The 13,197-nt window shown below is 32.5% G+C and overlaps 1 protein-coding gene across 1 annotated transcript; it reads right to left on the bottom strand.

Moving 5' to 3' along the window:
* Positions 1 to 3,264: 3,264 nt before the first annotated feature.
* Positions 3,265 to 12,876, bottom strand: LOC130655682 (ethanolaminephosphotransferase 1-like). Its single transcript, XM_057458466.1, has 9 exons — positions 12,720 to 12,876; positions 7,863 to 7,931; positions 7,560 to 7,786; positions 6,816 to 7,038; positions 6,209 to 6,320; positions 5,941 to 5,989; positions 5,629 to 5,809; positions 4,437 to 4,613; positions 3,265 to 4,282 (listed from the first exon to the last, which is right to left on the bottom strand). The coding sequence occupies exons 1-9, from the start codon at positions 12,789 to 12,791 to the stop codon at positions 4,115 to 4,117; spliced, it is 1,278 nt and encodes a 425-aa protein (XP_057314449.1). The 5' UTR covers positions 12,792 to 12,876; the 3' UTR covers positions 3,265 to 4,114.
* Between the last annotated feature and the right edge of the window lie 321 nt (positions 12,877 to 13,197).

Genomic DNA, 13,197 nt, shown 5'->3' with positions numbered 1-13,197 from the left:
AGCGAATAATTTCTAACAATCAAAGAACCAGTGAAACAATACAACAAACAGCGGGCGACCCGGGGGTTAATTAAATTTGCAGTATAACGAGAAAAAAATTTAGCAATATTTTTTGCTAATTATAAGTTTACCAAATAAATTTTTCCTAAAAAAGCATTATTTTTTACGAACAAGTAAAAAATAAGGCAAGCATATGAATTGTACTTTTTTTTATCTCCTTATTGAATGTTTTAAAACGTTCAAATTTAAGTTAATAAAAAACTCACTCTCGGAATGATACATCAAAAGAGAAAATTTGAATGTTTTTGCTGATGCTTGCAGAAACTCTGTAAGGATTTTTAAAACATTAGCAACAAAAAAACCCATAATATTTTAGTTTCAAATTATCTTGTACGAAAACTAAGAATCAAAATATGCCTTGGTGTAAAAAAATCGCATATTTAGAAATATGTTATGGTCACACCTCAAGGAAAAATCAAAGCAGAGAGAAATATTTACAATTTCAACCCCCCTGCTGTGATGCGCATTCTGTTTACGCGTTAATGATTTAGTTAATGGAAGCAAAAGCTTGCTTCAATTTGTTGAATGATAATTAGTTGTTGTATTTACGTAGCGTTATCAAACACTCTGTTGAACTGTTTCGTATGTTTATATTCTGTCGAGTTTCAATGAGTTTCAATACATTTCGAATGCCGAACTGTAATTGTGAAAACCGTTATCGTTCGAATGTTTTCTTATTTTTAATAATTAATTTAAATTGGTTTTTTTTATTTCAAAGCAAAGTGCCATCTCTACTGACTTAAAATGTGTTTTTAAGCTCCAATGTTTGATAAAAATGCAAACAGCAGTTGTATGAAATATTTTAACTAGTGCATTGTAAACAAGAAGTCCTGCGGCTTGAAGATTTCCGCAATTAGCAACCCAGGGCATTCGATAATCTGAAAAGTCAGGAAATCTGAAGTGGACCTTTAAAACTGAGGAACAATGAAATTATTAAATTCCAAAAGTTTTAAATATTATATATTATGGCAACTAGCCAGTATTTTTAAACCATAGCTATCTTTATTATTCAACCGAAGAAACTGAAAGCTACTGATTCCACCTAATCCTATAAAAAAACATTAACTAGGTATCTTTCAAATTCAAAAAAATTTCATGGTGCAAATCGTGTTGTGTAAAATTGATGACTCGAATATAATGACCAAGAACCATTGAACCAAGTATTTCAATATTTTGTTAGTTTAGCAATGAATTTATCAGCATTTAAATTTTTCTGTATTTAAGTGCCTAAAAATCTGTCCCTTCAGATTTTTTGGAATGCTGTTGGTGGATGTTTTTATCTGAAAAAGAAAGAGAAGATTTATAAAATGAGTAACAAGAACACAGTCTAAGTACAAACAGGATGACGAGGCCAGTGTTTTTAGCCCTTCATCCGGGTTATAAGAAGCTGAAATTTCCCAAAGTTTAAACAATTTCCTTATTCAAGACCAAAGGGTGGATGACATGGATGATCAAAAACCTTTATACCACAATATCTCTAAAACCATTTGTCAAAAGCATATAATCATATAATCAGCATTTCAAGCTCTATACAACAGTGGGTACAGTTTTGGTAAATTTCTGACTTGACATTGTAACTTATTTGCTTGCCTAATCATTTGAATTTCTTCCCAGGTTATTCAACTATAGTTTATATTAAAAAGAGAAAAATCAATGTCTTGATGTACAACGCATGTATTTTTTAAACATATTTTTGGTGATTTGTTGAATTTGAAAAATTTGATTGTCTATTGTTTTTAGTTTTCTCTTAAATCCTCAAATTTGAATATACTGACTGGTTGACATTTCTTTAAACAAATACAAAAAGTTGAAACAAAAAAGCGTATTTATCAATTATGAATTAAAATCGACAAAATGGATCGTCTGCTATAAATATTGAGAGAAATCCAATTGACTTTACCATAGTAGACATTTAGTCATGGTTGCCTTTTCTCAGGCCCATTTTGTAGACATCAAAGAGAAATGGCTTCTGTAAAAGGACTTAAAACTTTCCAAGGTGACTAGTGTGAAATTCCATTAGTAGAATATATTCCATTCCGTTTCTCAGCCGAGGGCAAGAGAGGGCAAGGAGGGTGCTAAGAACTATCGACCATATGTTAAATAGATAAAAATCATTTGCTGACAGTGTTTTTCAAAGGAATAAATAGGACAATAAAATTCTGTTTGCAACTTCATTTTGCAGAGGGTCGACGATTTTTGAAATTCAGGTATTTTAAGCAACACTGTGCGTGCGTTCATGTTTTGTCCACATAATTCTTTTTGATAGAAGAAGTAGACCAAAATTCTTTATGAAATAAAACGCTTGTGCGTTACACTAAAAGTATGTTATTTAAAATTTTCAAATTGATGATTTTTCCAGGCGACATTTGTTATTCTCTCATGTAACTTTTTTAAAAAATTTTGATAAAAAGCATAAAGATGATACCTACCTAGCCAAGAATAATTTTCTTACTTTTATCCGGCTAAGCTAGCTAACAAAATTAAATTAATTTATACCTCACAAAATACATGACTGACGTAAAAAGTATAAATTTCTGCTTTACAGAGGCTAGCTCACCAACCAGCAAGAGAATTGATGATACTGAACGATCAACTTTTCAGTCAATAACAGAGAAAATAAGAGAGCACTTTGTCAATGAAGACGACGAAGAATGGGAAGATGAAAACGATGATTTCAATAGAAACACATACGACATAATCATTGGCGATAAAGACGACAAAGAAAACTAGGCTAAATTTTACATGACTTCTTTTTGTTTTAATATAAAGCAAGTTCCTCTAAAGCTTTAAAAATGAATTATAAAAATGAAAGAAATCTTTCCATCGCCAAATTAAATGCTCGGCAAAAAAACCAATTTGGTCCATCGCCAAAATAAATACTCGCCAAAATTGTACGAATAACGCAAGCTAAAGATTCTTGCTTCGAAACAGGTATGAACAAAAAAATAGAAAAAACGAAAAGAAACTGGAAAAAAGGGATCAAAGTTGGGGTCATCTTATGGAGTGCGTTAAAATCAAACGCTAGAGCAAATCACGTTTCGATATTTTTAGGTAACATTTTGGATTCAATTAATAAACGGTAAAATTGCACAAATTTTGTAACTGATTAAATTCCTAATCGCACACAAGCTGTATGTTCACAATAATTTTTCCCCAAATCACAACACAAAATTCTCAAGATAACACACAGAAAAAGACACCATATGCAGTTTATAATTTTTTTCTTTGTAAACCAGAAAATATTTGATAGACATTGATAACAGATTTCTTGAGCATCATAAAAGCTGTCCGTCGTAATCTTCCACTTCAGAGTACATCCGCTTCAAGGAGTTACACTGTCGCTGAAATCGTACGCTACTTTTAAAAAAATATTTAAATATACCAGTTCATACAGCAAGGAAATAGATATGGACTTGATGGCATAAACAGAAAGGCAAAGTTTAAAAAATGCAATTTAGTAAGAAAAACAATAAATAAATAAACCTTCGTAGTAAATAGGTAAAAATTTATCTATCTATAAATACACGACCATCTTACTTCAGGTAACACTTACAAAAATAAACGAACAAAAATCAAATTGAAAAAATCAATGCTGTATTTCCATTATAATAAAAAGTGGTATAATATCCCTCCTTTTTGACCTGCGCAAACAAATAACAAACAGTGCACTTTTTCAGGCAAGATCATAATCTAATTATGAAATAGGAGAATCGTTTTTCGACAACTAAAGAAAAATCTCATGTGCGATAAAAGTTGTTTAAGAAAAAAACACCAAAGGGATATAAATCTAGCTTGAAAGCAGAGAACAATTCAATATTTTTAAATCGATAATAAATTTATGTAAAACAACTGGAACTGAAAACTTAATCAACCAAAATTGCGCATTAAATTTATTATATTGCTGTATCATTTAGAACACTGTCCTCTCCGTCGCTAAAAATTTTCTGCGTGCTAAAAACACAACAACCCATGTGTATACGTCCAGGCAAGTAGGTGGTTCTACATCATCTTTTAGTTTCGTTATGAATTATTTTATGACCTTTTCAATTTTAAATCAATCCTTTGATACTTTTCCATTTGTCACGGCGTTGTCATGTACTGCGCCGTTGCTATGTACTACACCATTTGTATGTTTATGATGTCCATTCATGGAGGGTTTTGATGAAGCAGGCTTTCCAACTTTAAAGCTGTAAACGTTCAAGTGGTCACTTAGTTGACGCACCTAAAATTAAAAACACAAAAGTGATGACCATACATTGTAAACTCATAGATAAAAAGGCGACCAAACCCATTTAAGAAGGCAACAAAACGAGTTATGCAAAAAGGAAGAATAGTGTGAGAACAGAAATAGTCAGTTGTAAAAAAATAGTACCAACCACAGCTATTCCATAATGAATGTGTGCAACAGACAGAAACGTGACGTAACACACCAACATCTTGTAATCGCTCGCCACACCCAATGTACTTAAAGCTATCATTGGAAATAACGGATAAGCGAGGATGTTGAAACGTTCGCATTGTTCTCCTGACATCTGAGCGATAATCAGTCGACACTAAAAAGCAGAGTGACCAACGTGGTAATAACATGCCAAATAAAAATTCATTTAGCTTTTCATTAGTCAGAAATTTTAAGCATTGAAAAAAAAAATTTCGAGGGAAAAAATATATATTGGGTTTTTTTATAAGCTAATGAAAATTCAAAATCAGGATGGGATATGCTTATGCGAAAAACACAATCAGGCTCAGAATACTTTAGTACGTTTTTTAGCCCTTTCCGCGAAACTTTGTCTCGCGAAACTTTCAAAAATGGGCATTCGCGAAAGTTTATTCAGTACAAACTTTCTAAATTGTCGATTCGCGAAAGTTTATCCACTAAAATTTAAAAAAAAATTGCTGGTTTTAAAAGTTATTTCTTGACTCGCTCTCACTTGGCTCTCCCTCCCCATAAAAAAGAGACAACTGGCGCTGGAAACGAGATTGAAATAAACTTAGAAATAAACAAAATCAGTTTCTCTCGCGAAAATATCTCCGAATAAAGTATGCTTACGTTATGCTTATTGGAAAGAAAATTAAAAGCTTAAAAAAACGTTGCCTTGTGGGACAAGATAAAATTGTCCTATTTTTACCTTTAAAAGAACAGCAACAAAACTAAAGGTATAATTATACAAATTATAGTAGTGTTAATTCAATCTTATTGTGTATAAGGAATCAGAAAAGTCTGTGACTAACTAAAATACTTATAACACAAGAAAAAACACACACCACAAGGTCTCACGAAGGCTGGGCTATATACTTCAGAAACTGTCCTTCCTGAACCTAAATATGGTTAAAGCTTTATGCTTTTTAAAAAACCATGCATCCTGTCAATTGCTTCTATGAGGGACCACAAAGGCGGTTCTAGATATTTTAGAGCATCCAATTGAGCTACAGAAACTTTTTAAATTTCTGACCAACCAGACAATGGCGTGTTGTGAAGATCGAACCCATGAGCTCTTGGACTTGGATCGAGCCCTCTACCGACTAAGCTACCAATATCCAAAAATTGTTACACTACAAAATTTTGCTTACCGTAATATTCGCATAAAGTATTCCATACGCAATTAAGAACAAGCGTGGTTGTGTATCTACAATGCTCTCAATAGACACATAACCATATACTAAATGCAACAACGTTACTGAACCTAGTGACACAAGTGGCATAAAGCCTTCAGTAATGCTAACACAATCTTCTGGCTTCTCTTGTCTAGCTCTAAATAAAAAAAGATTCGAATTACAATTGACAACGCAATTACTGGATTACTCAGAATTACTTGATTACCCAGAATTACTTGAGTTAATTTTTATGTATTTTATTAAGAAACAACTCGGAAAACATCTTACTTGATTTGATTTATTAAGCTCATCGGGATACAAAATACAGTCACCAAAACTAAAATTAAAACAATTAAGTTAACAGTATTCTAAAATGCTGAAGATTGTACATACAAGACTGAATATTTCACTGGATTTATTGCTGATACTAATAAAAAAAACAATTCAGAATTTACCACAATCGTAATGCTCCTTGCAAGGCTCTCATCTACAGAAGGCAGTTGGCAATATCTGCAGAGAAATCTACGAAAACGCAATGTCTCTATGCAATACTTACAATATAAAACTGATTTCAACATTAATGGAAATGTCAATGTGCCGCCGTAAAACGTCATTCTCCATAATTCAGGACCATAAATATATGTAAGGAGATAAGAACCAGCCAACCACTACATAAGGAAGAATAATATGGTGTAATAACAGAATCGCGGCAGAGTTCTATTTGAAATCTTTTACTGGTGTACAAACACTATCATCGATTATCAAATTAAATATTTACTGTTGTCCTTCCTTTCGAATTTATACTTTATTTTTTTTTCTAAAAAAGTAAGTTTAAGTTTGTGAATAGGACACTGAGAATTGTGTAAAATGCGGAATAAAAAATTGCAAATGCGCACTTCTTATTGAAATTAGAAATTTAAAAAAGTGAAATAGTAACCACAAATAGCAATTGTTTTGCATATATCCAATGTCTAAAGTGAATTTTATACCTAATTAAGAGGAAAATTGAAAATAAGTTGGCAATAAGGTAGAAAGTGGAATAAAAGATTATTGTTTATAGCTTTCTGAGTCTCTAAAACACCACTCTGAACTAAAAGAAGTTGTATATATTTAAGAAATGTTTTTAAATGTCCATCAAGTATATACAAACGAAACAAACTTACTAGTTGTGATACATCATATGCCCATGGTAGAAACATCACAGATGTTGTATATTTTTCCCAATGAGCAACATAAAAAGCAAATAACACAACCACTACAATAAATATCAATTCCCATTGGGATGCAGTCTTTTCGCCAACACCGTATATGGATAAAATCCCAATACCCATCAGCCACACTGCACTGCTATCAAGTCCATGATCAAATAATTCACCAAGAGGAGAACTATAAAAAAATTATTCAGTAATTATTCAATTAATTTTAATATACCAACATTTAATTTGTTTATGTTTCTTAGCTATATGCTTGTGTTTGCAACATACAGGGTTCCCACTCTTTTTTCAAATCAAAATTTGAGAAGATTGAGGACTTTTAAGGAGATTTTTGAGGAGCTTTTGTTAACAAAATTGAGGAGATTTGAGGAGAAAGGTTGCACTTGTAAAGATGAAGGAACACACAGACTGGCATCTCAATATTTTTTTACAAAAGATAACTAAGAAACTTGGCTTCAAATATAAACACAACAAAAGAAAGTAATGTTTGCAGGCCACAGCAACCACAAATTGTGGTGATCCAAAATAAATAATTCAAAAAATAGCATATATAAAAAATAATCAAATGTCAATATTTTTTGGAGATTTGAAAAGAAAACCACAATTTAAAAAAAAATGAGGACAATGGAGGAGAATTAAGGGGATCTTTTGAATTTGAGGAGTTATGAGGAGGCGTGGGGACCCTTAACATACCTAGAATTTGTTCTCCTAGCTTGTTTTCCATCACAACCATCCAGCTGATGGGCCCAAAATATGCAAAATGCACCAATTAACCAAACCCAATTGGGCACAGTCTCATATCCAGGATTGCTTGATGAGCGAAAATGATAATCATAATACGACACTATCACAAATTGCAACACTGATAGCAGCCACCCAGCTAACGTTAAGAGATTTGCAGGAACCCAGAGTGGAAAAATCTAAAAATAAAGTAAGCTCAATTCTTGAAGTTCATACAAAATATCATACCCACAACATAGAGAGTAAGTAACTTACCTTAACAAGTTTATTCCAAAATGGGTGCATAACATAGTTTGACAAAGGAGAATTGTCCACCGATTTATACTGAAATAAAATGTAAGTTAAATTAAGAGCCTTTATTAAAATGAATTTATTAGGGGGTATCATCCAGCTAACACACACACCCACAAGCAAAAGTTAATTCTTATAAAACATTTTAAATTCCTCAATTCATGAAATTTATAAAGGAGTTGGGTAAAACAGATGATTAATTTCGGAAAATGAATGTTTTTACGGATATCTCAAACCCCCAAAACTCAAACTTTCAGTAACTCTAACTGTTTTTGAATTCCTGTCAAACGTTCACTAATACTTTCTCATAAAAATCAATCAACTCAAACCAATTTAAGTTAAACTAAAACCATTTTGCCTGTCCCTTAGACCAATATGCCCCTGATAACCAAAACCTCAGAGTAAAAATAAAAGCCAAGTCTCAGTGAAAGTGTAGTAACATCTGTCAGTGAGATTTGGGTTTTTTTTTTTATTTTAATAAATTAAATTGTTCTTTAACAACTGATTTTAAAGAGGAAGTTAATCCAAAATTATTATTTGATATTTCATTCAAATAGTCCATAAAATCATGAAAATATATAACTTAGTTCCTGAATGTTGTGTTTTCTTTGTGCACTAGCTGCTGTTTTACCACCAAGAATTGTCATTTTTTTGCGCCGCGCGTTTTGTACCGATGGTCTGGGATCAAACAACAAAAATGACGTAAATGTGTTCAGAAACAAAATTTGAGGTCGCGTATAGAAAAGCGTACTAGAATAAATTTTTACTGACATTTATTATTTGTTCAAAGTATCATACGTAGTTTAAAATATTTTAAAACGTACCTGGAATAAATATTTATTTATTATGCGTAACAACAGCAACAAGAACTCTTGAATTTGTTGGTTATGCCAAGGCATGCAAACAAATGGCAAGTTTTGTTACAGCAACACTGGAGTAATTTTCCAAGGTAAAATAAACCAAATTTAATTAAGCAAAAAATAATATCTTTTCTAAAATATATTTTCTTCAGCTCTCTTTTTCTTCTAAAGTTTTTTCACTGCTAAATATTTTTCTAAACTTTTTAAAACTGCTCGTGTTGTTACCACAGTCTAATTTGGGTTTTTTATATTGTGTTCCATCACTCAAGCGCATATTCGGAATAAGTGAATTGTGAGATCTGTCAGGGGGTTATTTATTTGATTTTTATTTTTTATTTAGGAACGAGGCAATCACAGAGTCGGACAATTTCAGAACGATTTGGCTTTATAAACCAGTGTTGATGACAACCATTTAGGTGTATAACTAACAAGAAGAAAAACGTTTCACAATAAAAAATAAATTCAAAACAAGAATCTTGTTTTTGTGTTGCATACAGTTTCTGCTTTTTCTGGGCGTCATACAGGTGCGATGCATTTTGGTACGTTGCTAAGATCTGGAACAGCACATTCTTCTTGAGAAGACACTAAATACTCGACTTCCTGTACCAAATCTTCTGTATAGCTCTGATCTTTTTTTGTTGAAATTTTTTTTACTACCCAGGCACCAGAAACCTTTGAGTATTGGTGTTTAAACCCCAATTTGTCCTCTTTCGTTTGTGCGTGCTTTGAGCCAGCATTATGATCTAACACTGCTAACTGAGAACGCTGACCATACCACTGTAGCTAAAATAAAGCCGTTTGGGGCAGTATTTGTTATAAAGGGCATGATATACCTCTAACCTGAAAGTATGTTTAAATTCAACTAGGTACTTCAAATCTCATACCAATAGTTTGCTTCGCACAACTTTCTCCAGTGCTATGAAAGCAGTAGAACCCTCTTGAAGCTATTTTTAATTCGCCTGTCATCTTCACTGAGTTCTGCGTTGGCACTCTTCTTGTAATAAGTGTTTCCTTCCCAGTGATGTCCATTACTCACAAGGTGTAAAAGACTGAACTATTTTTCTTTTAAAATTGTTGGATAACCCTCGTATGATGCGCGGCACCACCCAAAAGTGATTGATAACAGACTTTATCCAGGGTTGTAAATCATGGGCATTTTTTTTTCGCACTGAGCTTCGCTAATTTCTTTTTTATGGTCTTACTAGTATATAGTTGCAACTACTTGCCGCCCTTGTTTACCGTGATACGACAGTTGTTCTTTCAAAGCTAATACATATGCACCCCTTATTTTCCAAAGCAATGATTAGCCCCAACTGGGCTGGTTCTCTTTTTATAAACCCTGGGGTCGAGGTTGCACCAACACGCATAGTGCACAATGAAAGGATACTCAGTCATTTTATCTGATCATGTGTGCACATTCTACCTCCGCAAGCTTCTATGCTAGGTTTAAATCTGGAAGTTACATGCACATTCGATTTTGTTTCTAGTGGATTTTTTCAAGAGCAGCAAACAGTCTATAACTATTAGGATCCGGAAAGAATAACAAAATATTTCCAGTTAAGTTTTTTAAAGAATTATTTTGCACAGTATTATATACAGTGATATACGGCTGAATTTCTTGCTACATTCTACCTCACTATAAATTGGATTATATTTATACTGTTTTGCATGCACAATTGATACTTTCAAAATGTTTAAAATGCAGTCTGTGAATCATTTAAAACTTTATAAATATTTATTTAAAAAAGGAATTAAAAAATCCCAATCAAAAAATAAGATTTTAGGAAAATAAAACTTTTTTCAGACACACGCATTAAAAATTTAAAAAAAAAATCAGGCCAAGATTACTTTAAAAATATTAAAGCTGCAGGTCTACTATAGACCTGTAGCGTTTATTTTTAAATCAAATTTATAGGTGAAAAAATTTAAAGCCATAATCTATAAAATCTGCAAAAACAAAATCTAATTTTTGGTCCTTTGCCAAATATAAGGATTTGCATGTATTTGTTTTCCTGAATGCTAAAGTGGCCAACCACACGCAAATGCTATGCAGATGCAAACTATCGGACATGTAAAAAGTACACATCGTTCTTTAAAAAATGCTTAAATGTGTTCATAGAAATTACATTATTATTTTAAATTCCTAACTGTATCAAAAATGCTTGCGTTAGAATTATTTCAAATCTTTTAATTTTTTTTTTCTTTTTTAAAAATATTAAGCAATAATCGTATTATGCAAAGAATGTCTTGGCATTGCTTATTTGCAATTACTGGGATTAAATACCTTAATGGATAATTTTTTAAAAAACTAAATTTTGCAATTTTAAAACTTGTCAAAATTTATTCCATTAAGGTATAGCTTCAGAAGAACTAATAATGCGCACTTTTTTATTTTTAAATGGGTAATCATTTTCACAATTGGAGGATATGTTGGGAAATGTTACGCATGTATTTATTTTTGTATAAAGATTTTAGAATTATTTTCAGGTACCTATCTAATGTAATAATAGGAAGACTGTGTCTGTTTGTCTGTCTGTCTGTCTGTCTGTGACTTCTAAAAAGAGGATATTATATGATTTCTGATATATTAGCTACTTATTGACAGTGATACAATAGTTTGACATCAAAACCTAAATATGATTAGTGAAGCCATTCCCAAAGCTGGGTCAACCCATCTGTTTCAGAACTGACAGGTTGAAGATGTCATCAAAAAACCTTTAAACCCTAATATCTCTGCATCAAAAGCACTAATTTTATACATTTTCGCACTTTTAAAAAACAAGAATTTCTGAGCATCAAATAAAAGCTGCAACGCAAATACACTATTTTTAAGGAACAAAAACTTCGGACATCAAGTTAAAGCTACAACACATATACACACTTTAAAGTGAGAATTTCCAAGAATATTATAAGACCTGATATGCAGTTAAGCAATTTTAAAGAACGAGATCTTGTATAGTTAATAAAGTCACACAATTCTGTAATACCTTAAAGGTTGCCTTTTTTGGCCAAGTCAAAGAAATTGATAGTGCTGTTTTGCATTTCAGGAATAATTTGGTAAAGTTTGGTATAATTCAGGCAAGTTTGGGATTTACCTAAAAAAGTGCAAATTTTATTTCTAAAATGTTGCCCAAACTCGTCCTCCATATATGTGGGTGTTTCTGGACAAGTCAGCACCCTTGTTGCAGATACGTGAGTGGGTGCATTTATGCATTGCAGTTTTTATTCTAATTATAATTTTTCTGTATGTATCCTGTGGCACAACAGCTTAGTGGTTATAATTTTATGCTGCCACAGCTTGGTGTTTATAACTCTCACACTTTGTGCGAGAGACTGGGGTTCGTCCCCCCTTGGCCGCAATTCAATATGGGTAAGTGAAAGTTATCATAGCCTTGGGCTAATCAACATCATGTGAGGGAAGTTGGGGGGATGGCATAGTGTGTGGGCTAGGAGTTGTCTGGCAGAGCGCAGGACCTAATTGGCTCTGTGTAGCTCGAAATGAGCATTAAATACTTTAGGTCCCCACCGAAATCATACACAGGGTATATTCCTCAATGTTTGCAAGGCTAGCCATGTGAAATATACAATCTCTTTCTCTCTTATTCTACAGTTTAGCTGTCTTATTTTAAAGCATTATATTATAAAAGCTGCAACACCAGATATAATGATGAATGTACTCGTAAAAAACAAGAATTTTCAAGCATCATATAATGTGAAAGCTGCAACGCAGATACAGTGAGTGGGTGCATATCTACGTTTCAGTTTTATTTTAAATCATGAATTTTTCTGCACATATTCCAAAGCCGCTGCTTTTTTATTTTTATTTTATTTTCGCAATCTTAAAAAGTTTGTAGTAGAAGGTGAGATAGCTTAAGCTACCGTAGAATTACAAACACCCATCTTTAATAGCTGCCCTAGTGCGGATAGCTAAATTAGTTGGTAGAAGACGATTTAAAAATACCTTATATTTATCGAATCCATCAAGTTCTTTTTTTGATAAGTACTTATAATCCAGCAGCATGAGCGACGCCATCTTGTTTATTGCTTAATATGAGTAACTCCTATAAAACAGTTGCGTCGAGCTCCAAAACTCGAGGTGTGGTGTTGCGCCAATACAAAATGTTTTATGGTTTTATGTGCCAACTAGTAATTCAAGTTTTACAGCAGGGGTGCTACAGCTTTAAGTATAAGCGACTGGTTTCTACGATATGCAAACAACGTTAACTATTAAAAAGCAAATATGCCGCTACAATTATCCTGATGCAATCCTGCTCCGACAATTATTGCAATAAATGTTTAATTTCAAAGATCGTACTCACAAACAATTATATGCAGCCTTTTCAGACTCACACACTTTGACTTTGTCAAAGTAGGACTTATGTTATTTAGTTATATCTAAACCTGAAATCGTCGAAATTTTTGCTCGTGGCCTATTTCTC

This window comes from Hydractinia symbiolongicarpus, chromosome 8 (genome assembly GCF_029227915.1).
Source record: "Hydractinia symbiolongicarpus strain clone_291-10 chromosome 8, HSymV2.1, whole genome shotgun sequence".
NCBI lineage: Eukaryota > Metazoa > Cnidaria > Hydrozoa > Anthoathecata > Hydractiniidae > Hydractinia > Hydractinia symbiolongicarpus.
The sequence above is the reverse complement of the archived record's forward strand: the minus strand, read 5'-3'. Positions and strand labels throughout refer to the sequence as shown.